This window comes from Pipistrellus hanaki (assembly GCF_964339955.1).
Source record: "Pipistrellus hanaki genome assembly, chromosome: 17".
Classification (NCBI taxonomy): domain Eukaryota; kingdom Metazoa; phylum Chordata; class Mammalia; order Chiroptera; family Vespertilionidae; genus Pipistrellus; species Pipistrellus hanaki.
Genome location: NC_140519.1, coordinates 18,690,786 through 18,718,757, shown reverse-complemented (window position 1 = coordinate 18,718,757; position 27,972 = coordinate 18,690,786). Strand labels below are relative to the sequence as shown.

The 27,972-nt window shown below is 33.6% G+C and overlaps 1 protein-coding gene across 5 annotated transcripts in view; it reads right to left on the bottom strand.

The window, feature by feature from the left end:
- Positions 1-795: 795 nt before the first annotated feature.
- Positions 796-27,972, bottom strand: part of MYBL1 (MYB proto-oncogene like 1) — a 30,494-nt gene continuing 3,317 nt past the window's right edge. The window contains exons 2-16 of one of the 5 annotated variants that reach the window (XM_084865055.1): positions 23,907-24,012; positions 23,527-23,598; positions 22,786-22,878; positions 21,358-21,578; positions 18,898-19,072; positions 16,765-16,836; positions 15,866-15,970; positions 12,431-12,664; positions 11,027-11,395; positions 8,174-8,316; positions 7,246-7,360; positions 6,364-6,480; positions 6,175-6,279; positions 5,552-5,731; positions 796-3,390 (exon numbers count right to left, since the gene is read on the bottom strand). In XM_084865055.1, coding sequence (XP_084721181.1) covers positions 3,262-3,390; positions 5,552-5,731; positions 6,175-6,279; positions 6,364-6,480; positions 7,246-7,360; positions 8,174-8,316; positions 11,027-11,395; positions 12,431-12,664; positions 15,866-15,970; positions 16,765-16,836; positions 18,898-19,072; positions 21,358-21,578; positions 22,786-22,878; positions 23,527-23,598; positions 23,907-24,012 — 2,236 coding nt within the window. In that variant the 3' untranslated portion in view covers positions 796-3,261. The remainder of the gene's footprint in view (positions 3,391-5,551; positions 5,732-6,174; positions 6,280-6,363; positions 6,481-7,245; positions 7,361-8,173; positions 8,317-11,026; positions 11,396-12,430; positions 12,665-15,865; positions 15,971-16,764; positions 16,837-18,897; positions 19,073-21,357; positions 21,579-22,785; positions 22,879-23,526; positions 23,599-23,906; positions 24,013-27,972) is intronic. The other 4 variants (XM_084865053.1, XM_084865054.1, XM_084865056.1 and 1 more) reach the window with 4 other exon arrangements.

The following is a 27,972-nucleotide window of genomic DNA, read 5'->3' as shown; positions in this document are numbered from 1 at the left end:
CTTTATTGGCTGTAGGCGCCACCATCTTTGCAATGGCGTGAATGTCAATTAGCAATATTCCCTCTTTATTAGCTAGTATAAGATGTCTGCCTTGTCCTCTCAGCAGTTACACTGCACACTTGTTTCATGTGTCAGTCTCACACTTAATATAAACAGTCTACTGAGAGGTGAACTCATTTCTGGCGGATGAATCCATCACATTTATGAGCTTAGAAAGCTAAAGGTGACATCTGGATGAATTCACCCAGGCAATGTAGTAATGCACAGACCTGACTAGTGGACCAGTTGGCCTTGCCCAGGTGATGCCCAAGTGACACCCAGATGTCACTGAATGGTTTCTTTACGTGTCTGTAGAATGGAAATCAGCGTGATTAAGTGAAATAATCCAATTAAGTGATTAAGGAACGGAACTAGAACAGTGGTCTTATGCAGGCTGAGAATTTACAACAGACTTCAATATGAGGGGTGAGGGAAGGACAGGAGACTTCTCATTAGATGATCGAAGGGAAGGCCACACCACTAAGGGGCAGAACAAAGGCAGGGCAGGTCTAAGTTGAGAAAAAGAAGACATGATGTATTTAAGAGGACAGAGAGTCATATGGAACTATTGAAAGACAGTTTCAAGTATGGCTCAGAAAGAGGCTCAAGAATTGTGTTAACAGATAGAATCACCCATAAAGGGAGTCCTAAAGGAGAATAGAGCTCTGATGACAGAATTTTGGGGTAAGTCTTTAAGGTTCAATGAATAGCATAACACACAAAACCAAAGGGAAATGAGCAATGCCAAATCAACTTGTACACAAATGCTTTATTTCTAATGTTAACAGTCAACACTGTAAGCAAGATTCTCTCGCAATGAAAAGTTTTTCGATACATCAAGAAACTCAATTTAGTCAGGGTAATTGCTGTATTAATCTGAAAACCTTACAAGGAAATACAGTATTATATATGTGTACTAGTTTCCATGCAAGTATGGCTGCTACATGTATGTCTGGCATTTTTATAACATACTGAAAGAAATTCAAATGAACACAACAGTATAAAGGTGACTTAAGATGCCTGACATGCTTAAGATTTTAAAAGTTCTTGCAAAAAGCAACAAAGCAGTTAACTGAAGGATTCAACCAATACCAACCCAAGTAGTACTATATCCAATAATCCCAGGCTTCTTTGCAATATGCTACCTTTGGAGTAATTTAATGCTTAAGAAAAATTATGCTTTAAAAAATATAGTTCTCCTAAAATATTATACTTTGGTGATTGGATACTATGTACATCCAAGGGCTACATAAATTAAAAAATAATTAAAAAAGCAAAAAACAAAAACAAAAAATGAACCATTATGTGCTATTAATTCAAGGCAACTAAAATTGAAATGATCCAGTATATTTTTGCTACAATCATTGGTTTTACAAAGTGAAATTTCTACGAGAATTCACTAATTAGGAAGCAATCAACATACTTAACAAAGATGCTAAGAAGATTCCAATTGGTCCATTTATTTGTTATCAACAAGGCATAATCTTAGTACTAGACATTTTCTTCACTTCTCACATCTCATATGCAACAATGAACTAGTGGATTTAAACAGCTTAAAACTCTATTAGGTCTACTGTTCAAGAGCTAGGCATTAAAATACTTAGTATTTCCATTTCTATTAACATGGAGACGTCAGAAAATCTTAAGCTGTTTTTGTCTTAAAGGCATAGTACTTTGGTATTTGCAAGAATCTGCCTGGTAATGGTTGATTCCATTAAGTTAACTTGAGAACCTGCCATCATTTGCTTTTTCTCTTTTCAAACAGTGCAAGTGGTGGTCGCTCTTTCCTTCTCTCATAGCAGCATACTTCAGGGGTGGAGAGGGAAGAGAGTGTGTCAATTATAAATAAAAATTAAAACTACAGTGTACAATTCTATTTACCTGTCAGTGTTTAAGTTGACAGCACACTATTTCATGCCTCAAAAATATTACATAAAATCTCTACACAAAAAGCAAATAAAGACATTCTTTCAAGAAGAAAAATAAGTGCAAACACCTAAAACAGGCAACTGAAGCAATTGTTGTAACCTGTAGAGAAACACAAAACATTTTTTTAAAGGACAAAATATTTTTATAAATAAAAGATAATGTTCTCTATTTCTGAAACATATAGTAATATAACAAACTTCTAAGTGCAAAACTGTTTTTAGGGACCAAAGTACCATATTATTTTTTAAACAAAATGCAAAAATTTCAAACACATATACAAATTACCAGATTAATTTATATGAACCCTCCCCGTATAATTTAAAAAGAAAATATTAAATTATTATTTAGTACATTTTTAGAACTACTTTGTAACCAACATGATTTAAAGGGCATAGTGCAATACTTAGGTAGATGTGACAAACAGTATAGATATTATATTCTTTGCAGCTATAACTTATTGTTTCATACTTAAAAGTCAAAATTATTCTTATGTTAGCTATACAACAGGAAACAACACTGGCTTCTAGACACCCTGTATAGGTATAAATATCTACATTTAAGCTTTAAAAATGAAAATAAATTATAAAAACAGACTTCTTTCCAATTCACAAAGTTTTCCTGCTTCAATATACTGTACAATACATTCAACAAACTCTCAGATCTTCTGAGACTTATGAAAAAAATACTGACTCTTTACAAAATAAAAAACCCTTTTTCCATGCATTTTGTTTTCAGTACTATGCTCAAATAAATACATTTAACACTGTAGTTAATTTTATTGTTTTTGAAAAATACCAAAATTTAGTAGTGCAACGTTCTATCCTTCAACTTCCTTTCCATTGTGTTTCTTTGTAAATGGTAGGCTAAGTAAATCAGCACGTTGGCAAAAGTACTTCATAAAACCATGTGTGCTTCCCATACACAAACTAATTTCAGAAATTACACATACTCTGTAACGAAACTGCAGCATTAAGAGAGTAACAACATATATCTTCTGAAGAAAATATGTGAGAATTTTCTTTTAGAATATCCATAAACAGTCTAATATGATTTTTCCCATCTTGCTCTTTAAAAACAATTTTAAAAAAATCTCATATCTTAAAAGATAAATTACAAAACTTCCTACCCCTTAAGCGGCTTAGCTTTCTGCCTGCTTAGTATGAATAAAGATGCAAACCGTTTTAGGGCTGTATTAAAACCTTAAAAACAATTAATTGACACAAATTTCATTGCAACTTAATTTAGTATAGGCTATACTTAGGGAGTGGGGCATTTCATCAGCTTTAATAACAATTACAGTATGAGAGCTCTTGAAGTGCTGCTGGTAGCTGTGTAAGTGCTCAAGTATCTTCTTGCTTGTTCAGTCATGATGAGTTGGTCTTCTGTCTTCCCATAAACCACTGTTTCCCATTCACAGTTTGACTAGAGAGGAAATATTAATAGTAATGTTAAAATTATTAAAACAATTATCCATACTAATTCACAATTACACGATTAAAAGGTAATTATTTTAATTTATTGGATATTTGATAAGTAGTTATAAAAATGTTTGGATAATGGCATTGTGATTCTTTTTAAATAATGTTATGCTTTAAAATTACATACTGAAATATTTATGGTCATTTCTTTGGCTATCTATATTGTTCACATGCCTGTGGAGGCAGTTTAAAAGCTTTATGTCTTGGAAAGTAAGAAATACAGTCATAGCACAAAGCCAAGTTTATGTTTGTTTCATGTGTTTTCTGCCCTTATTATAAAGATATTACCTTATAGGTATGACCTGCTGTGTAATAAATTTTCCTGAAAAGCTTTGTATTAAACACTAGGAAATCAAATTATCTTAATTAAGAGAATATGCTGCAAGGCTCTTTGAGGGCACTGGCTCAAGACAGACATGAGGTGGCTATACTTGACTGCCAAAAATGTTTTCAAGGAATGCTTTACCGTATTTTCCGGCATATAAGACGACCGAGCGTATAAGACGACCCCCTAATTTTACAGTTAAAGCATAGGTTTAGGCCTATATTCGCTGTATAAGACTACCCCCCACTTCTGAGGCAACACCAGTTCTTTTTTTAATAGACCGCCTTTCTAACTCAACCAATCCAAGCAGGCTTTTTATGCATGCAAATTATACATGTTCTGTACCTGAAGCTACACTGTGTTCTAGTAAAAAGCCTGCTCAGATTGGCCAGAGTCAGAGAGGCGGTCTATTAAAAAACTAACTGGTGTTGCCTCGGAAGTGGGGGTTAGTCTTATACAGCAAATATAGGCCTAAACCTATGTTTTAATTGTAAAATTAGGGGGTCGTCTTATACGCCGGAAAATACGGTAAATGTCAGGGATGCTGGTGCTGCAGTCATTGTGGTATAAAAACTCCCTCCTCAATGAACTCTCAAATTCTCTGGTTTGAATTCTTAGATAACATAGTAAAAAATTTCCAGCCTTAATTTGCAACTACATAATGGCTGCATAGCAATGGAAGGGGGGGGAGACACACTTTGTTTTACAACTTTTGAGCCAAAAAGTTCACTGGAACCCATTATATCAACAAAATCAAGCTGCATCTGATTCCAGCTACTTACTCTTTCAAGCTTTATTTATGTGTAATAGGAAAAGAGGTGCCAGAAGTGAATTTAGATATCTTTAGTTTAAAAATGAAATAATACACACCCCTATGTTCATTGCAGCATTACTTATGATGGCCAAGATTTGGAAGCAGCCCAAGTGTCCATCAGTAGAAGAATGGATAAAAAAGCTGTGGTACATTTACATAATGGAATACAGTAGTACAGCTGTAAAGAAGGATATCTTACCTTTTGCAACTGCATGGATGGACCTGAAGAGTATTATGCTAAGTAAAATAAGCCAGTCAGAGAAAGACAAGTACCATATGATTTCACTCATATGTGAAATCTAATGAACAAAGTAAACTAGCAAACAAAATAGAAACAGACTTATAGATACAGAGAACAGGCAAGAGGGGGGTTGCAGGGCTGGGTGAAAAAGGTGAAGGGATTAAGTAAAAAAAAAAAAACCAAAAAAACAAACAAACAAAAAAACCACCACACACACACCTCATAGACACTAACAACATTATGGTGATCACCAAAGGGAAAGGGGGTAGACAGAAGTAGAAGAGGGTAAAGAGGTATAAATGGTGATGAAAGGAGACTTGACTTGTGGTTGTAAACACACAATACAATATAATACAGGAGATGCAGTATAGAATTGTACACCTGAAACCTATATAATTTTATTAACCAATGTGGAAGGAAAAGAGGGAAGGAGAGAGGAAGAGGAAATGAAGGGAAAAATGCAATAGTGATCAGGAAATCACCAGACAAGTCTCTCACTACAATTCCGATTGTTTAGTTTATATGTGGCCTGATAAAGGAGTCTCTCAAAAGCCCACTACGATTCCAATTGTCTAGTTTGAGTGACAAAATAATAATGAATGTTTAGTTACTGTTAGTCAATGTCTAATTTAAAAAGAAAAAGCATAATTTGTGATCAGTAAGTCCAAAGTGATAACTGAATAAACAACAGCAAAAATCATTAAAAGAAATTTATAAATTCATACCTGAAGATTCTTTTCCAATGTGACAACTTTGGAAGTGTTAGGGTTTGGTTTCTTTTTATTAAGTGTATATGTTTTGTTGGTTGAATTTATATCTTGTTTTTCAGGAGTCAAGTTGCACCTACTGTCATGTATTTCCAATAATGGTATCATTAATAAAGATGTTGTAAATATATTTTCTGACTAAGAGAGGGGAAAAAAGAAAGAGGAAAATAAAATAACTAATTCAAAAATAGTGACAAATAGAGGGACTATTGAGTAAGGGTAGTGGAAGCCTTGTTAATTTTCCTCTAAGAAATTTTTTGACTCCGATGAAATTTCTAGTAATGTAGTAGAATTAAATATTTTAGAAATGAGCCAAAGATAAATACTGAAATTTAAAGTTTTAAGAACTATTTCTTTTATATCATCCACAAAAGAGACCCAACTCCTCTCAAAACAAAAACATATAAAAAGCAAGGAAGTAAAAAGAAATATTCTCTACAGTTACATGCTTCTTTCTGAATTAAGCAGAATAACTCTAAAGGAAACTTTATATGACGCTCTAATGAATAGAACACAATGACTAAGAAACAAGAAGCACTAGAACTCACAGCAACCATTATTTTTTTAAAAGCTTTACAAACCTGTGTGTCTGGAATGTCTTCAGTCAATAGCTGAGGACCTGGTTCTTCTTTTTCCCAATTATCCAAAACTAGTGATTTTCTGACTTTCTTCACGGAAGCAGTATGCTAGAATGAATAATTTACAATAAAAACATATGGCAAAGTCACTTGGCCATAAGGCTTTCAGTAACAATGACACCAAAAGATTACCTCTTGTTTGCAGCTTTTGTAAATAGGTTCATCTTCCTCTTTGAGGAATATGTCCGTTCCAGTTTCTTCTTTTAAAACTTCCCGAATATCTTCTTCCAGAAAGGCAAGTGGCTGTGACTAAATTGTTTTTTAAAGGGTTTTTAAAAAGTCTTTTATACCAATTCCTTTTTCTCCCATATAAAAACCCAGCTCTTATACTTTTTCATTAGTGGCTTTTCTCACAGTCCCCTTTTGATACATAAGTTGAATAAATAAATCAACTAACCAGGTTTATGGCAAAAACAATATTGTACCTTGTAAGCATTGAATGAAGCGTGGCACTTTTTCACATATATATGAACTATTGTTGCCTGCACTATTATTAAAATTATCTTATTAGAGGCAACTAATTAAGCACATTTTACTTAAAACTTAGCTACACGAGATTTACTTCTATTATCTCTTTTATCTTCACAATAACCCTCTGGAGTGCATTTTATCAAATCCATTGAACAGAAGAGAAAACTGAGCCTTAAAGGGATATCCTGATCAATTTTTAAAATATTAGGAAAGTGCTTATATATATTATAATATTAAAATTATTTTATTCTACTACAGATAACTACTACTGAAATTACAAAAAGCTTAGTTTTAGTGTTAAGAGCTCTGCTGACACTTGGTTTGCTCTCTATAGATGATATAGCATAAAGTAAAAATTCACAATAGCCAAGCAAAGGCTTATTTACAAGTCAAAAAAGAAAGATTAACACAAATTCAAACTTATAAGAGACAAAATTTTTATCACCTTCAGTGAACAGCATTTTTTAAAATGTTAAAAACCAAGGATAAAAATAAAACTTTTTAAATTAAAATTAGGAAAATTCTTAAAAAGAGTATACATACCACAATTTTTAGCGGTCCATATTTTTTCTCCTGAGCAGCTAGCGCATTTTTAAAAGGAGTAGGAGTTCTTGGTGTGGTACCCAATATAGATCTTCTAATCGTAGGTGTTCTAAACCTATCCAATCATTTAGATATTTGTATTACAATCAAAATTTGTCTTCATAGGAATTAGGAAGGTAAAATCATGATAAAAAGCACACACTAAATTTATCTTGCATATACACATGCTTTATTTAAACACTAGGGGCCCAGTGCATGAAATTCATGCATGGAGGTGGAGGGTGGGAAGGGTCCCTCAGCCCAGCCTGCATCCTCTCGCAATCTGGCCAACTGGTTCGTAAGCACTCACCTGTCTGCCTGCCTCATCAACCCCTAACTGCCTCTGCCTTCTACCTGATTGCCCCTATAAAACATTGCCTGCCTGCCTGCCTGATGCCCCTAATTGCTTGCCTGCCTGTCTGATCACCCCTAACTGCCCACCTGCCTGCCTGATCATCCCTAACCACTCTTCCCGCCTGATCGCCCTTAACTGCCTCTACCTCAGCTGCTGCAGCTTCATCCGGAAGGACATCTGGCTATCCAGTCTAATTAGCATATTATGCTTTTATTATTATAGATTACAGGACAATTGTAGAGTATGCCTGCTAAAACTAATTCTTATTCCAATCAATTATCTTAAAATAGAAAAGAGAACTAATGTAGGAAAAAAACAGTAAAAATGTTGTTTTGCTTGAATTCAAAGTTTTATACTGCATTTAGTTGGTTTTCAGTCTTCTAAGAATAAAATGTAAGGTGACAATTTTTTTTTCAGTTCTAAGTCCCATATGGATAGGGAATATGATATGTGCATAAATGGATAAAAAGTTAACCTATTCTTAAAATCTAATCTTCTAATTTTCTCTAACATAATTATTTAATATCTACTTACCCTACATTTTCCTTTTGATCTTTGGGAGTTGTTTCCTTATGAAGAGGAGTTGTAATAAGAACTTTCTGCCCACAAATAGGGGTTGATGTAAATGAAGGATTCTCTATATTAACTTGTTCATTTCCAGAGCATGTGTTGAAAAACTGAAAAAAAAAAAAAAGTTTATAATTTCTAGAACATAATTCTATTAAACTGATAAAATTTTCAAATTGTTTCCCAATTTTTCTAGAAAAGGATTGCCAATAATACCACATTTACATTCCACTCCAGGGAAATTAAGCTCCAGGAGGGCAGGAATTTTTGTTTTGTTCATCACTGCCTTCCCGGAAATTAGAACAGTGTTTAGCACATAATAGGCATGCAAGAAATAGTTAACAAATATTCAAAAGTTAAGAAACAGTACAAAACTTTTAAAACAAGATGTTATCAAGTAGAAATCCAGAAACCAGAAACAGCTGTTGTATTAAATGGAACCGCTTTGCACAACAGTGTAAGTGAAAAGAAGTTTTACTCATTTATTAATAAGTGCTCTTAAGTGTCCTTTTCTGTGAGAATACTTTGAATTCAGAATAATGCTTTGCTGATGAGAAATACACTGTCTGGCAAATTTACTATTTACCACACAGCTCAGAACCTCCAAGCAGCCAAAACTGGTATCACACAGTCTATTTTCCAAATGACACACTTTACTCACTGGATCTTAACTTACATACAACTGTGAAGTACTAGTTTATTTTTGTAGCTAATAGATTAAAAATAGAGGTAGAAAGAAGTGGAAATTGCCACACAGGATGAATTTTAACTCTATCACTTTTGGATCCTAATATTTGAAAAATATTTAACCCTAAAATTAGCAGTCAAACCCTCTTAAAACCCTACAGCAATGCCCATCTTATCTAATAAAGAGGAAATATTCTAATTGACCATCACACCCTTACAAAGATGGTGGCCCCACAGCCACAAGATTGTGGTGCCCAGTCCCCTCAGCCAGACCCGCCTCCAGATGAGTCCAGCTGCTCTCGCCCCTGCCTCCGGAGTCCCCCAGGGCCCTCAGCCCCCCAGGGCCTGCCTGAGGTGCAGGCAAGCCTCAGATGTCAACTGCACAGCCAACACCCAAGGCACAGCAAGCCTCGGAAGTCAGCTGCTCAGCCACCCAAGGCTTGCACTGCCAGCAGTGTCAGCAGCAAGGTATGATGGGGGCATCACCTTCCCCTGATCACCGGGTCGCCTCCTGCCCTCAGGGCTCCCAGACTGTGAGGGTGGGCAGGCTGGGCTGAGGGATCCCTGCCTCCAGTGCATGAATTTTCATGCACCGGGCCTCTAGTCAATTACAAGATAAAATTTAAGCTCTTTGCCATTGAATATGAGGTCTTTATAATCATGTCTCACCTTCTCAGCCACTTTCCACTTTAGAATTTACACTCCACCAAGAAATTACTAGTGTGCCCAAGCCTGTTTTACTTTCCTCTAGGAGCTTTGTAATTTTGAGGGCTGGGCTGCGGTTGGGGTCGGGGTCACACTATGCACATTACAATCTATGTAAATGACACCCCATGAAGGAAGAGAAGGCACAATTTTCAGAAAACATGGTGACTGTGTCCTGCCAGACTCCCCTCATCTTCCCAACATCAAAACACCTCCAATAATATCTCAGCACCCTCCAGGTATATTTGAGCATTAAATTTCCTTCTTCTCCCATAAAATGTTTTAATCTCTGTCAGGACACCAAACACCAACTCTATCTCTTACTAACTAACCTGAACAACTTAACTTCTGAATTTCATTCCACTGACCTCCTAAGGTTTTTTGAAAGAAGATTAACTGAAATGCTATAATAAATGTATTTAGGCCCTACCCAGTTTGGCTCAGTGATTAGAGCTTTTCGGCCTGCAGACCAAAGGATCCAGGCTTGATTCCTGTCAAGGATATATACCTTGGTTAGGAGCCAACCAATAATGTGTTTCTCTCACATCCATGTTTCTCTGTCTTTCCCTCTCTCTTCTAAAAATCTCTTCGCCCTAAAAATCAATGGAAAAAAATACCCTCAGGTGAGGACTATATATATATATATTTTTTTTTAAATATATTTTATTGATATTCTACAGAGATGAAGGGAGAGAGATAGAGAGCCAGAAACGTCGATGAGAGAGAAACATCAACCAGCTGCCTCTTGCACACCTCCCATCGGGGATGTGCCCGCAACCAAGGTACATGCCCCCGACCGGAATCGAATCCGGGACCCTTCAGTCCGCAGGCCAACGTTCTATCCACTGAGCCAAACCGGTCCCGGCAATATATATATATTTTTAAGTGCATTAGCACATAGCCTAAAACATAGTGTTCATTAAGAAAAAGAGATACAGTGTGCTCTGATAAAAGTATCTGCTGCTGGGGCACATAAAAAGTACAGGAAAAAGTAAGTAGTTACTGACATCCTTAGAAAATCTTCTGACATAAAATTCTCATAGCGAGCAGTTGTCTATGGCTACATATACCTGATATCTGTTGAATAGCTACTCAGAATACTTGATATCAGTCTCAGCTCTGCCATTAGATAATGTAGACAAGTCATTTTACCTTTCTGGGTCTATTTCCTGATGAGGTCTATTAAAGATCTGGAACTACATCTAAAACATTGCTTTTAACTCTAAAAATTTTAAGAGATTCTAATGCCATTACTATACTTTGTGAGATACCTTCTAATTTATCAGAGTTTAGCATGCTCTTGCATACATTTAAGTACATTATCTATTTTTTATCTGATATCAAAGCAACGAACCACTAGCAAGATATTAAAGATGTAATTTAATCTAGCTCATCAACATTTGAAAAGATAAACAGAAACATTGCTACCTGTGAAGGAGAAAATGGTAGTGTTTTCACCGGTGTGTGTTTTAATGCTGTATTACTGCCATCGCTGAACGTGCCATCACTAAGTTCACTGCCTGGGGACTGACCCATTCGCGTTCTTCTCTTCTTTCTGAGAATGGTTGGTGGAGTACTAAACTTGGCCACATTTGGGGATGTTAAAGGAACCGCCTCACTTTCTGCACCACTGCAACTGTTTTTTTTCCCTTCAAGTACAAGGCTGACATTAAACTGACATTCCATGGCGCCTTCGTTGTGCTGAATTCGCATCAGTTTAACTGGAGTGGACTTGACAGGAGAAGCAGTGGCACCAGTAAGATCAAAGCTGGTGACATCACTCCACGCTACAGGATCCTGCAATAAATCAAATTCTTTGAGTTATGTTGCAACCTAGTGAAATCTGATCTTGAACTTGAGATAATTTCCACAGTTAACTAGCTACTCATTTTCCTCAGTAGAAATAGGCTTTTCTTTCCTTGTTCGTCTTTTTTTAAGCAAAAGCATTTGAGAGGAACAAATTATGGTTTTACTATTACTCTAATTTGGAATATCCCAAAATAATATTCTATCTAATTCAGTAGCTGGGCAATTTAAAATGTCAAAGTATTTTAAATAAAAGGAACAAGTTACTGTACATTATTAGAAAACAATTCATCAAAAAATTTCACACTCTATTCCACATCAGAAAAATACTATCAATTTCTACATAATCACTTGGGATTGTGTACGAAACATCTTCAAAATGGTCATACACTTTGATCCAAAAATGAAATTTAACCTAAGCATAATCATAATTTTGCACAAAGCTTTACATAATACTGAAAAACTAAACACCACCTAAATGTTTAATAATAGTATATTGCATAAATAAATTTTGTTACATACATATGATAGAATACAATGAAACAATTAAAATTCAAATTTAAAAAATAGTTAAGAAAACAGGGACATGCTCATGATATAATGTGGGGGGGTTATATAGAAGCAAAACATATAAGTGAATCTTTGACTTTAAAAATATATGAATATCTATGTTTTATATGTATAAAACACAGCCTGAAAGGAAATACCTTAAATTATTAACTCTTGGCTTATGGAAAATTTTAATTTTCTTCCTTATAGTTTTCTCTGGTTCCCAACTATCTCTAATATATTTAACAAAGAATAAATTGTTAAATTTTAAATTTTAAAAAATTCTATACAAGGTACATAGTTGAGAAAGATTTACTTTTTTTTTTTTCCAGAAGTCACTGCAAAATATCAGAGCGAAATTAAGCATGTCAAAGTAATGCTTAACATAAAACTGGTCAGTGTCCATTCAACTGAGTTTCTAAACAAAACTATGTAACTGAAATTGAGCTTTTGATAATCTCACAATTTCAGACTTACAGATTCAATAAGTTCTAGAGTCTCTGCAAATTCTGGGATGGTCTGTAGAGAGGACAGCACAGCATTTGCCTCCACGGCCAGGAACTTTGTGGGTGAATTCTGCTGAGCAGCCATCGTCTGATTTTCATCCATACTATAAATCTCACTAGAGTGCTCCTCGAGGCTGTTTAGAGTATTGGTTGTGCTATCATCCATGAGGAAACTACCAGACCAGCTAGAAAAGCTTCCAGGCTGCTAAAAGCACACCAAAAAATGTGAATGTTACTTGTCATTTCAACTTAAGCATAAATTTGTATTTTAAGTAAGTTATTTTCTAGAATAACATACTTCACATTTCAGCTGGAAATATAGTAGCAAATATACTGTCTTTCCTCAAAATTGAAAATAAAAATTTTCATTAAACTTCATATCTTAATTCTATTTATTTTTTCTAAATGTATTTTTAAATTTACAAAATCATAGTGAGATAAAACAAGCATGTCCAAACTCTTAGAATCTGGCCTCTACCTTTCAAACTTCATATCCAGAAAGATACTTCCCCCTCCCAGGGAATACCCAATTATAGTACTTGTGATTCCCTGTTGAGTTAGTCTTTTACCCTAGAGTGCCTTTGTTCAAACTGCTGCTCCCTAAAATGTTGACCAACCTACTGACTAGGGAAAACTTATATTCCTCATTTAAGATAAAACATTGGAAAGTTGCCGAAACCAGTTTGGCTCAGTGGATAGAGCGTCGGCCTGCGGACTGAAAGGTCCCAGATTAGATTCCAATCAGGGACATGTACTTTAGTTGTGGGCACATCCCCAGTAGGGGGTGTGCAAGAGGCAGCTGATTAATGATTTTTCCTCATCGATGTTTCTAACTCTCTTTCCCTCTCTCTTCCTCTCTGTAAAAAAATCAATAAAATATATTTTTTTAAAAATTGGAAAGTACTCCACCTGACTTTTCACTACTGTTCCATCTACACTAATAAAAGAGAAGGATACAAATTGACTATACCTTCGTGATGCCCACCAGCCAATCAGGAGTGTGTATTCAAATTAACCCAACAAAGGTGGTGGGTTAATTTGCATATGCAGGTGCCAAGTGGCTGGGGGCAGGGCGAGACTCAGGCCTCTGTGCAGCGTGGGAAGGCAGAAAGGCGGCTCTGGCCAGTGCAAAGGCAGTGCTGGCAGCCAGGGGAAGGAAGGCCCATTCTTGCACGTATCTTTATCCATCGGGCCTCTAGTTTATATTGACTTAGTTCACTTACTTTGCTAATATACTGCCTATCTTTTAAGTCTGAGTTCAAATATAATTTCTTCCAGGAACCCTGGCTACCTGATTCTCAATTAGACACCTCTCCTTTGTGCTCCTGTAAAACTTTGTGACCTATTTTTCCACACAATATACTGTTTCCTGCCTCTGTTCCCACTGCAAAGTAAATCCTTTGAGGTCAGGGACAGTGTCATTTTCTTTCTCTCTCCAGTGATGTATACCAGACAACTTACTTATCTTTTGAGCATAGTTTCCTAGTGTCCCATTAAAAAAAAAAGAGAGAGAGACTTTGAAAAGTCATGATTAAGAAACAATTATGTAGCCCTAGCTGGTGTGGCTCAGTGGATAGAGCATCAGCCTGCAGACTAAAGGGTCTCAGCTTTGATTTGGGTCAAGGGCACATTCCCAGGTTTCGAGCTTGGTCCCCAGTGCAGGGTGGGAAGACATGTAGAAGGCAGCGAATCAATGATTTTCTCTCATAATTGATGTTTCTCTCTCTCTCTCTCTCTCTCTCTCTCTCTTCCTCTTGGAAATCAATAAAATAAAAAGAAACAATATGTAATTTGAAAGTTAAGAGAGTAGAACCTAAGAGTTCTTATCATAAGGAAAAAACATTTTTTCGTGCCTATATTAGATGATAATTGTTAACACTAAACTTAAGTGGTAATCATTTCACAACATAAGTCAAATGATTATGTTGTACACCTTAAACAGTGCTATATGTTCATTATACTGGGGGTAGGAGGAGAAAAGAAACAATATGTAAAGTGTATTGCACTGTCCAATAAAACTTTCTTAGGTGATAAAAATGTTCTGCATCTGAAGCTGCTCAATATGAAAGCCATTAACCATATAGGCAACCAAAATGAGATTAGTGCAACTAAGGAGCTGAATTTTTAAATTTATTTAAAATTAATTTAGAGAGCACATTGCTCCAGTCCATAGGAAGCACTCAACCAATGTTACCTATCACTATTAAAAATGAAAATTGCTAGAATGTGCTAGAATCACAATAACAAAAGTTAAGCTTCAAGTTAAAACACTGTTGCTAAACAAGTTCCATTTGTTTTAAAGTTTCCTAAAAGAGCAAAAGAAATTAAAGCAATTTTATTTCATTAACATAGAGTTTACAGTCACTTTCTGAAGAGAACTTTGAAACCATATGCATTTCGATTGTGTTTATAGATGGGAAAAAGATTCAAAAAGGGAGATCGCTGGCCCACTGGAAAAACCATAGGCTACAAACATACACATCTGACTCTGAACCCATAACAATAAACTACCTACTTCAAGGAGTTAATATAGGATTACCAAACATTCATGCTACACATCTATAATGGTTCCTCAGTAAAATGGTAGTCATGGTACCCTGTAACCAAAACCCTACATTTATATAAAAATTTTTTTAGAGAGCCGAAACCGGTTTGGCTCAATGGATAGAGCGTCAGCTTGGGGACTGAAGGGTCCCGGGTTCGATTCCGGTTAAGGGCATGTACCTTGGTTGCGGGCATATCCCCAGTAGGGGATAGTGCAAGAGGCAGCTGATCAATGACTCTCTCTCATCGATGTTTCTAACTCTCTATCTCTCTCCCTTCCTCTCTGTACAAAATCAATAAAATATATATATATAAAAAAAATTTTTTTAGAGAAAGTATAAAGTCTAAATGTTCCTTTTTTCCATATTTTAATGTTATTACTTTTTCCAATTCACTGAATTCAATTGGAAATATAGTAAATAGGGAAAAAATTCAAAGAGAGAATAAAATCAATTTTGGAGCGCATAAATCTCTATACATCTAATTATTTTTCAAGTTTTATTTGTCTTTCTACTAAGGCTTTAATTACATGGGATGTCTAAAATAAAACCAAAGCCTAATCTAAACTACACATCATTTTCACAAATATACATATCAAAAATCATACCTTAAGTCTGCTTGACATTTATGACTCAAGAAGCACCTAATAGTGAACATTGTAAAATATGCTCCAAGAGATGCATATCAAAATCAGGCAATCTCAAAGGAACAAGTTAGACTATTCTTAGTCTATATTAACATCTAAAGTCATACTGAATATGCGTTCCACTTTATGACATACGAAAGTCAATGCTGATGAGAACTATAAAAGCTTATAGAAGATACTAACAATAAAATCTAAATACTTAACCTCATTTCTTACCGATGGAACTCGCTTTCTTCTAACTTCATTCTCAGCTGACATAAGAAGCAACTCAAGTTCCTTTATTTTTTTTTCCTTATCAGGATCTTCATCAACAAAGGGTTGCTAAAATAAGTTAAATAAGAGAAAATAGACTACTTACATAATTTCTTTATTATATTATTAGTGTTTTAATTTTTATTTTCTTCTACACAACACAAAATCTATTTTCTCCAAAGCTGAATACTACTAAATCCAAATACCCAGTATGATAATCCCTCTGTATCTAAAGAGGTTGATGGTAAGTATTTACAACTTAACAGAAAAGATTTGGAAAATTTAAATGCATAAAACATGTATACTGCATCATCTATATCAATTTAGAAATGTATGTTTTAAATTTATTGACTCTTAGTACATATTTTTAACCAGTTTAGCAAAAATATGTCCATTCACAACCTGAATGCATTAAGTTGGAAAATAAAAGAATCATCTTACTGGTGTTGACAATCACTTTACATTTGTACAATTTATGTTTCTCAAACCCATTTAACAAACTTTCTCCTTTAATGTTATATTATAATACTCAAAGCAAATAGGACAGCTAGTATTGTTTTTGTCCTAGTTTTATGGAGGAGGAAACAAGCACTATTAGATTTTTAATAATATGTTTGCATTTCCTTTGTTTTATTATAAATAAAAAGTTACCTGAGCCCTACCTGGTTTGGCTCAGTGGCCTGTGGACTAAAAGGTCCCAGGTTCGATTCTGGTCAAGGGCATGTACCTTGTTGCAGGCACATCCCCAGTAGGAGGTGTGCAGGAAGCAGCTGATCGATGTTTCTCTCCCATTCATGTTTCTACTCTCTCTCCCTCTCTGTAAAAAAATGAATAAAATATATATATATTTTAAAAAAAGTTACCTGAATAAAGGCAGAAGTCTGAACATGTTCTATACAATTGCCTTCAGGTGACACATACTGATAGCCCGGGATCTAAGAATTAAATCATTAATACTTCAAAATCTGAGACAAAGCACAAAAACTCTTGACAAAATAGCTACATTAAAAACTCAGAAATGTTCATACCAACAATAGTTTCTTATCTAGTAACTACCACTCTGTCCTTAAGGGTTTACTAATAAAAAGTATTAACACTTAGGAAAGATCTATATTCTAGATGAAATGTGAGAATTACTTGGCCTAGATTTATCAGTCAATCACTCTATTGAATATAATATCCACCAAATATTTTTTAAGTCTGTTATTAGGATTCCTCTATTTTCTGGAGAAGACAAAGTAATTGTGTTCCTATCTTTCACAGGAAGGAGTTAATCCTTATGAAGCACTCACAGAGATGGAAACTAAAGCAAATTTTTCCACTTTCATATTTCCTATTCCTACTTCCACCCCGTGGCAACCTCTAGGTAGAAAGATGAAAACAGAGGCTTCTTCTATTGCTTGTCTTAGAAAAAAAAGTCAAAATCATTCATGTACTTTTGAATATTCTGATAATAGATTAAGAATTATCCTGCTTCTTTTCTAAAGCATCTGTAAATAGAATTTTAAAGTTGCATACAAATTTAATGTGCAGTGGTGGAAGGAAATATGCAAAGGTGTTTTTTTAAACCTTAATATCTAATAAGTCTAAATATGATATTGTGTATTTCCCACAATGGCCTATCTAAATCACCATCTAATGCAGAATCATTATACATAACTTTTAACATTAAACTTAATTTTCACAATACTTGATTAGCATCAGTTATCACTCAACCCTATTGGTAACTCCAATGGATTAGAAAGGTATCTTTCTCTAATTTTTCATTAAAATCTGTGACAGTATTTCAAATCAGTGCATTTTTAAAGTAAAAATTAAAATTAACTTTTAGTAGTTTAAATGAACTACGTATACATCTTTCAATAATTATTAAAAGGAAACAATTCTTAAAGTACAAGAAATATCCTTATCTTTCCAATATATTTTTATTGAGATTGTTAAGCATTCCCTTGCCCCAAATAATTTTTAAAATGAGTCAAAAGAATAAATTTCTATGAGTTAAAAAAAAATTAAATAATCTTTCTAAGATAGAAATAGAACATTTCCGTTTGTATATACTGCTGAAATCTAGGACTCTAAATAAAGAAAAATGTAAAAATCTTAAGGTATTGAGTATCAGCAGATAACTGTCTTCACATGTCTATTTGTAAATTAAGATTACATTACTTTCTTTTAAAATTATGTCTTTAAAAATGTCCATTTAACAGAATAAAATCAATTCTGAGGCATACTAAACACATTTTTAACATAAATTTTGTCTTTTGGAAGATAGTCAACTTCACTTTTACATTATAAAAAGATCCAAGAATTGCTCTACATGAAAAATGGCATGACAAATAGCTAGATAGGGAAATGTAAAACAAATCTTATTAAAACTCCTATTAAATTTCTTACAGCTCGGAAAATGCACTCTAAGGAAAATAGAGCTTGCCCCATTATGAACTTGGATAATCTCTCCTCTAGTGAACTTTTTAAAATGAAGATTGAAGTTACTCAACTGGTTGGTTAGTTGGGGGGAAGCAAAGTTAAATGCCATCAAAGAGAAAATTATTTACTACACCCTCCAAAATGATGGCTTGAATGATATTTTACTATTTTCTCCTTTAAATAATTTTATATGCACTTACATCTTAGAGAAAAGGAATACTATAATTAAACAAAAATTCTTAGATATTAAAGCACAACAATTAGCTTTGAATCATAAAGATTCAAAGAATATTAGGAAATGTATATACTAAATTATTAAACTAAATAATGTAAACATTACATATAAAAGGAAATATTTTAATGACTTTGTCCCTAAAATATTTATCAATCCGGAATGTAGAGATAAGCCTTCACTAATTTTTTAACAACTTATGGAGTATTTTTTCAGCTTGGAAATTCAAATATCTTTTCTCCTTTATATGTTGTATTTGTCCTATTCATAAAACCAATACCTTCCCATATAGCAACTAAACATTTTTTAAAATAATAAAAGTATTAAAAATATGTGCCTGAACAGGTATGTAAAATTGATTCTGGGTTTGCAAATGGTCCATTGTCGCACAAGGTTTGTGTTGAAGTTTAGATGAAGATCGTTCTAATTTTATTCCATCTTGTAAATAGCCCTCCTGTTCCACTTTTCTTCGCATAGTAGAATTCCAATGGTTTTTAATAGAGTTATCAGTCCTATAAAATGAAAGTTTATAATTTTAAAAAGAAAAAGAGGATTCCACAAATTTTAAAACTGTATAAAATGTACAATGTGCATTTTACAACATTTATGTAAAATTACTTCTTTAATTAAAAAGATAAATTGTATGTTTATATGTTAGGCACATTCTAAGCACTGGAGATATATCAGCAAATAAGGCAAAGAAAGTCCCTCTTTCATGGAATTTACATTCTCATTGGAAATGCAGCAGAAGGAAAGTAGGAAAGAACAAAAAACAAAAATCAAATATGCAATGTAGATCATTAAAGAAAAATTACAATCAATGTGTCTCATCCATGTTTTTCTTTTTCTGTCTCTCCCTCTCTCTAAAAATCAATGGAAAATATCCTTGGGTGAGGATTTAACAAATGGTAATTTTGATTAGGTGGTCTAGGAGGACCTCTGAGAGGTGACAGTGAAGCTAAGATCTGAATGACAAGAATGAACCAGCCATACAAAAATAGAAAAAAAGAGCATTCCAGAGTAAGAGCATAGAAAGGACAAAGACCTTAAAGCAAGAACAAACATGATTGTGAAAAGCAACCACAAGTTACAGAATCCCAGAATACTTTTCCACTTCTTAGAACAAAATACTTATAGAAGAAAGTTCATGGGTTCCATTTTTACCTAAGTTTCTTTATATAAATATAAATCTTCAACCTACTTGTAGTGTAAATTTCATCTTTCATAAAATCTACATTTACTGAGAACCTAATTTATGTCAAGGTACTAGGCTATCTATGTTCTATGGACAGTAAAAAGATGTATGAGGTTAAAAACATAAAAAGTTCCTAGGCCAACCGAAACTGGTTTGGATCAGTGGATAGAGCGTCAGCCTATGGACTGAAAGGTCCCAGGTTCGAGGACATGTACTACCTTGGTTGCGGGCACATCCCCAGAAGGGAGTGTGCAGGAGGCAGCTGATAATGTTTCTCTCTTATCGATGTTTCTAACTCTCTATCCCTCTCTCTTCCTCTCTGTAAAAAAAATCAATAATATATACATATATATATATATATATATATATATATTTTTTTTTTTTTAAGTTCCTAGGCCAGATTCAATAACTTGAAAAGAACCTTAACATTGTGCTTTAATTTTCTTATCCATGAAACAGCATTGTTTACTCTATTTCACAAATATATGAAGATTAAGAATATATGTATAAGCATTTTATAAACAATGAAGTATTATATAGAGATTACAATAAAAAAAATGAATGCATATCTTCTAAGTGAGGTATGAATTTTCCCAAGGTTGATGGTCATTGTACTATTAGGAAACATTTGAACCAGTGCACCATATAGTGTACATACCACGTCCCTGCCACTGAGGGAAATTCTACATCTGAGCCACATGGATATAGAGGGGTGGACAAAAGTAGGTCTACAGTTGTGAGTACTCAAAACACAGTGTACCAAGTAGACTTCAAGAATGTGGGCAATTTGAGCACTTCTGAGATTGTACCTAAGTGCAGTGTGCCATTATGCCATTCTTTTGAATTATAAAGCTATTGTAATAATCATAACTTGGCCCTGGCTGTGTGGCTAGGTTGGTTGGAGCATCATCCCATATTCCAAAAAGTTATGGGTTCAATCCCCAGTATGGGAGGCAACAGATGGATGTTTCTCTCTCTCACTGATGTTTCTCTCCTCCCACTTCCTCTCTCTAAAACAACCAATAAAAACATATTCTCAGGTGAATTAAAAATAATAAAATTAAATCATAATCTGTATGTCTTTTTCCATATGAACTGTAAACCTCCTTTTGCCTATCCCTGTATACTTCTATGATTTGAATCATATCATAATTAAGAATTGAGTTTTCTCTAATGTACTTTAATAGCAGTTTATTTCAGTTAGTATTATTTGTTATTTTCTGGGCTTATGCATAGAATCCAATATAAAAGAAACCTCTTCGATTTAGACTCCGTTCCAACCAAGTTTATACAAAGATCTGCCTCACTGGCATTGATATATAAACATAATTTGGGGGGAGCAGTGCAGTAACTGTTCATAATCCAAAGGTCTATCTTTTTCTTTTTTTGCCAAAAATTGCTATAAAATACTTCATTAAAAGTAATTATATCCTTACTACAGATATATTACAAATAGTCCCAAACGGTTGCTTGTATTATACAGTCTAAATTTTAATTATAAATAAATAAAAAAGTCATGGGGTACTTGCAAATATATTTAATAGTATCATTATAAAGATCAAATTTAAGTACAGAAAAATGTATATACATTTATATAAGCACCTTCCAGGAAGTAGTTTGGCAATTTCTGCCCAACGATTTCCCAACCGCTTATGTGCTTCATAAATGATCCTGTCCTCCTCTTCTGTCCAGGAAGATTTCTTTACCTCAGGATTCAGATGATTATGCCATCGTTCTCTACACTGCTTGCCTATTCTTCCTTTTAAATGTTTTGCAATCAAAGACCATCTTTTTGGGCCATATTTCTGAACTAATTCAATAACCTAAAAAGTAGAAAAACAAAGTTTAAAAAACCCTTACCTTGAATTTTAAAAACATAACTCACAAATACTTTTTGTAAAAAATGCATTAAACCCAAGTCTCAATTACAACTTAAAAAAAAAAAATTTTGTCAATAAATACTGCTTCAGTATTTGCTAAGTTCAAAGACTGATCCCAAACTTATCTAAAATACAAGGTACTAATTAAAGTGACTTGTAAGTTAAATTGTTTTCATACAAATAATTTAAAGTAGCTGTAATAGCCTAATAAATCAGTTTGTAAGTAGGATGTATCTACAGTTACTGTCTTTTCATTTCTTCCTTTCTCAAACAGAAAGGATCTAGATCTCACATTTTAAAACTTATCAAGTAAATCAAACCAGTTCTGAGCTTAATGAAGTACTAACTTTTTTAGTGTGTGGCAGTAAGAATATTCTAATTATTCAACTACATTAACAATTTTTATGCCATAAAGGACATGAGCTAAAGGGTAATTCCAAGTGAAGAACAGAAACTCTTCCATTCTTCTCTTTTATAATACAGAGAATTATCTTGGTTTTTTAATCATCCAACCCTTTGGAAACATGATGCTTTGATATCTATCTTATTTAGTGACTTATTATAGGTCAGAAGGAAAAACTGAGAATGTATATGAAATTATATACAATGCTATCAAATAAGATAAAACTGTTTTTAAAATGTTAACTCAATTTTCAAAAGAAACTATACCCTAAATGTTACTAACCTAAGCTCTAAACAAGGTGCTAAAATGATAGTATATTTTACTTCCACAAAGCAACCTCTCTGAAAGAAAATACTATACTTTGACTCAATTCATTAAAAACTACATTCATGTCAAAGGCACATACCTGGTTGCAGGTTCAATCCCTGGTCCAGTCGGGGCACATGCAGGAGGCAACCAATCAATGTGTCTCTCTCACATTGCTCTCTCTCTCTTTCTCTCTTCTCTTTCCTCCCTTCCTTCCCCACTCTCTCTAAATATCCATGGAAAAAATATCCTCAGGTGAGGATTAACACAATAACAAAAAAAGACACAACTTACAATTCTCATGCAAGCAGCACCCAGAGAACAAAACCAAAGTGACTTAAATATAGATTTTATGTGTCAAAACAATGTACTAGGAAGAAAAAAAAGCTAATCCATTTTTACAGTGGAAGGAAAAAACAAAACAAAACATGAACACATTACCCTCTGATCTTCTTCTTTAGTCCAGGGGCCCTTTATCAATTCTGGATTTAAAACTTTCTGCCATCGATGCTGGCACTGAAAATCAGAACGATTCTGAAAAAATTTAGATGATTTGTTATTGGACAACTTTCTTTCAGAAACTAGTCAGTCCAAACTTATATCTCACAATCTTAAAAACAAAGTCTTCAAGAATAATGTATTTAACAGGAATCTTAAATATATAAAGTTTCTTTTACATGCCTGTGTCCCAATTATTTTTTAATTAAAGTAGTGGCAGGGCTTAGACTACAAACAAAAACAATATATACTTAAAATTAAAGTATTTGTCTCTACACTGTGCCTTGTAAAACAGCAAGCAGTAAAGCTATACAACAAATACTGTAAGCATTTTATGAAAAACTATTCAACAGACTTTTCTGATTTTTATTAATTATCAAGTATTTCAATATATTTAACTACTTTCAAAATGTTTTAATACTTATCAGCAAATATTTATAAAGCCCTATCCAAACTTAGTATCATTTTTGTTTTAGATTAGTAATCTTTTTAGGCCCTGTGGATAAACTAATTACTAGAAAATCAGACTTTCTAAACTACTGGCAACTATAGGAGGACCAGTATGAGAGATGTTTTTAGGAAGAAAACCTGAATTTAAAATAATAGACACATTTTTAAAAACAGCACATTTAACTCAATTGCCCAAATCATCCATTATATATAGAAATAAAATGTTTCACTTACCTGAAGATGACTAGAAATTAGAGTCCAATCGTCAGTTCCATGTTGCTCAACCAACTTCTTTAGCTTATCATCCTATTAAAATAGGTATGAACTTTAGAAAGCTTTCCCGCCCTATTCCTCTATCCCTCAATACAGATAATTTTCTGATTGTTTCATGTCATATTTGGTGGCCATTTTAGGACTAAATCCACTATAAGTTTTCCCATTTACTCTACTGTTTCTGTCTCAATATCAATCCATGAATATGTCTCTGGCTGAAGAAAAATAATGTGCAAATTAGTTGATGGATAACTTTTTTCATGTTTTATTTTAAAATAGTTTTCATATCTATAACAGAATAAATACAGATATGAAATTAGTAAACTTTATCAGATAATCACCTCATCTCTTGTCCATTTTACTCTGTTCCAGAGTTTCTTTAATCCTTTTTGTTGGGGTACTTCATAATCATGATCAGCATACTGAAGGTCATCATCCTCATCCTCACTTATAAAAACACAATTGTGAAATGAAAATTTTATTTAAATTTGTAAATTCAGTCATAGAAGCTATTCAAACTAAAAGGCATATATCCAATAAGATTATTCAAAGTACTAAAAAAAAAAAAATTGACATACATTGGAGAAGGAGCTATAGTTCTTACAATCAGAGATAAGGGTGGATATGCCACCAGGGTCAAAGTGGTAACCTTTATGTCATCCTAAGGGATTTGACCTTTATTCTTCATTTGACCTTTATCCTAAAAAGTTAAAGGACTTTAAGAGTTGAAAGAAAAATCACTATCAGAAATATGGAGAAATGAAGAAAGGAAGGTCTATTAGTAATCTTTTATAGTAAATTATTATTAGGGCCTGACAATGATAATGGTAAAATACAACACACAGCCAGCTAACACAATGAAAGAAATAATCCTTTAGTAATACAACAAAAGTTAAAATATGTAGAAATAACTTGAATGTACAAGAGCAAAGTATAGTAAATAAGAAAACACTATTGTGAGACCCAAAAGCTTGAACTAATGAAAAAACATCCAGACCACATTCTTGGACAGGAAAACGGTATTCTAGATGTCCATTCTCCCAATATACTGTAGGGAAACAATAAATAAAACAGAATGGCAATGGAACCTAAGCAGATACACAGATCACTGCAAGAGAATAGAACATTCAGAAAAAAACAAAACCCATTTGGGAATTTGGTAAATTATAACAACAACATATTAAAGATGGACTTTTTAATAAATGGTAAGACACTGGGTAGCTATTTAAAAAAAAATAAAGATCAAGTCCTACTTTAAAATAAAAAATTCAGATGAAGCAAATACTTTACATTTTTTAAATGAAACCATAATAGTACTATAATAGGGTAGAATTCTACTTTTTTTATTATTGAGATCTAAATGTGACAAAAATCAAGAAACCATTAAAGAACAAACTGACTAAAGTAATGACAATGATCATGGAAAAAAGTACATGAAATAGATATTTAACAAGTAGAAACAAAAAGATTTTACAACTACTAGGTATGAGAAACATGGGAAAAGGAGGGATCAAGGAGGAATCCAAAACTCTGGCTTTGGGAGCATAAATAGAGCTATTCCCTGAGATAAGGAATAGAGAAGGAAAGCTAAACTTTGAGAGGAAGAGGGGAATGGGGAGAGTTATAAGTTCTGGACTAGCTGATTTCAAGGCACTTAAGAACTACATGAGAGGTATAGAAGTATATATACATACTAGAGGCCCAGATAACACCATACTGAAGTTTTCTATCCAAATTGTACGTACTCACATCTAATATGTTCATTTCTCAGCACCAAGTACAGTACCTGCCATTCAAATATGTATGTGTAAAATTAATGAATGAGTTTCCTTACTCTTTCACCTCTTCCAAGTCTCTGGATTCTAAAATTATCTCACAAGTGGATATGAAGAAAACTTTTAACAAATGAAAATACCTCTAGGAGGTGAAGGGCATTCCCATTTGTTAAAAAGGACTTCCAAAATCCAAATTTATCTCCAAGTGGTAGAACATAAAAAACAGAACCTGCTAAAACAAATATGAAAAAATATATATTCAGTACAGAAGGGTTTCTTTGGGGTGTCTACAGATGTTGCCAAACCTTTCCTAGAACTGTCCCCAGCAACATTACCACTTCCTGCCACCCAAACAGCCCTCGGGTGTGCCTTTCATGGCTTTCCCTCTTCTTCCCTCCCTCAGACCCCAACAGCTGCCACAACAGCATTTTAAAAATTAGGTTATTGCCAAAACCGGTTTGGCTCAGTGGATAGAGTGTCGGCCTGTGGACTGAAAGGTCCCAGGTTCGATTCCGGTCAAGGGCATGTACCTTGGTTGTGGGCACATCCCTAGTAGGGATGTGCAAGAGGCAGCTGATCAATGATTCTCTCATCGATGTTTCTAGCTCTCTATCCCTCTCTCTTCCTCTCTGTTAAAAATCAATAAAATATATATTAAAAAAAATAAATAAATATAAAAATTAGGTTATTTATAACTCAAAACAGCTTTCAACTTGGGGAGTTGCCCATACAAATCTTTAGTCACATCTACATACTATCTAATATGTATGAAATCCACCTTAAGGTTCTTATCAAAATATTTTAAAGGTATGAGTCCAAAATATTAACTTGGGTCCAAAGAGTAATTTTCCTGAAAGCTTGTTCATTTTTAAACTTTCAAATTCTCCCTTATTTTTAATCACATACAATGTCTGTGAGAAATTTCTATTTCTACCCGGGGTTTCATTCTGTTTTGCATCAGTGTGGTCATCAGTTTTCAGGCCAAGTTGTGTAACTCATTCAGTGTTCAGGAAGCTGGGTTTTTGAGTGGGTGAATGTGAGAGAGCATTATAGTAGAATTCTTAGAGTCATCTCCCTACCACTGGGACTTCCCTAGCTACTTCTTAGTTTTAGCATGAAGTTATTTCTGTATTATTTAAATTATTGTTGAAGAGATTGTGTAACTTTTAAATAAGAAATATGACAGAAAAATATCCTAGAAACTTATTAATATCACAACAGAAAGATGGCTGACAATGCTAACAGTTTGCCAAGAATAAAGGGAAAGGATAAAGTCCCACAAGAAACCTCACCAATATTCAAATTTCACCATTTAACAATGAAAAAATAAGTTCCATTGCTTACTACTCTGCTCTATTTTTCTGATTTTTATAACATCATTTAACATTTCTATATTATAGCAATCAATGCTGGTAAGATGTACTAAATATATTCAACTTCCTACTATGTAGATAAATAAACCAATTATAGCCTGGGATGACTAATCTAGAAGACAGAAAAAAAAAAAAAAGAAAAAAAAAAAAGGTGAAATTATTTCTACCATCACAAAGCAAAAATAGAAGAGGAATTTGGTCTCAGAATTTTCATCCAGGCCAGGGTTTCCAAAATCATTCTGACAGCTTTAGTGTTTGAGTTAAAGAAAAAATTTATGTCATAACTGTTAATACATTATCTGAGTATTATATTCAAATGGAAACGGTTTTGTCAATTATGAATGAACACAGTGATCAGGGTAATTATGAAACAGCAAAATGAAGCGCACACACACCCCCACAAAAAAAAAATACTATGAATCATTAAGCAAGGAAGATGATTAACAGTAACTTCACACTGGGGTGTAAGCTAATATGATGTGACAGTCATTTATGAAATAATACACAAACTATTACTCATACTTGACAACGCTAGATAAAACATCCCGGAGAAGTTCAATTTTTTACACCACCAATTATACCACCTAAAGAGAGTAAAATGAGGCTGCCAAAGAAAAATTTTGAGAATTTTAAAAATTTTATTTTTATTTGAAAACAAAATACTGGTTTGAAATTGGAGAAATATCAATAGTTTTACAAAATTTTATGTAACAAAATACATCTTTACTAAACTGTTTTGACAGAATAACAGTGTATTTTTTATAGCCCAATTGAATTCCAACTATGAAAATTTACCAGGTTAATTTAATGTAGTGAAATCAGGCCACCCAGTGGTAAATATGATGTACTGCATACATGAATATTTTCCCCCCAAAATCTTGACTTAGCATCACTATAGCAAACAAATTTGACTTTATTTGACCTTTATTAGTAGCAACAGTGAAGTAAATACTTACGAGAGCTCTCCTAACTATTCATAAAGAAAAAACAATGTGAGTGAATTTCTATTTTATTCCATTAGTGGGTATATATTTTTAAACAAGAAAAGATTATTATAAAAGGGTTCAAAATAGGATATATATTAAATTGGAAGTTACCTTACAATAAGAGTTACCTTACATAAGAGTCAAATCCCTTATAATAACAAATAAACAACTGGGATACAGAGTTTATTTGCTTTCTCCCCCCCCCCCCAAAAAAAATTGCTAGTTAATGACAACACTGATTTTTTAAATCGTTTTACATATTTCAGTATTCTT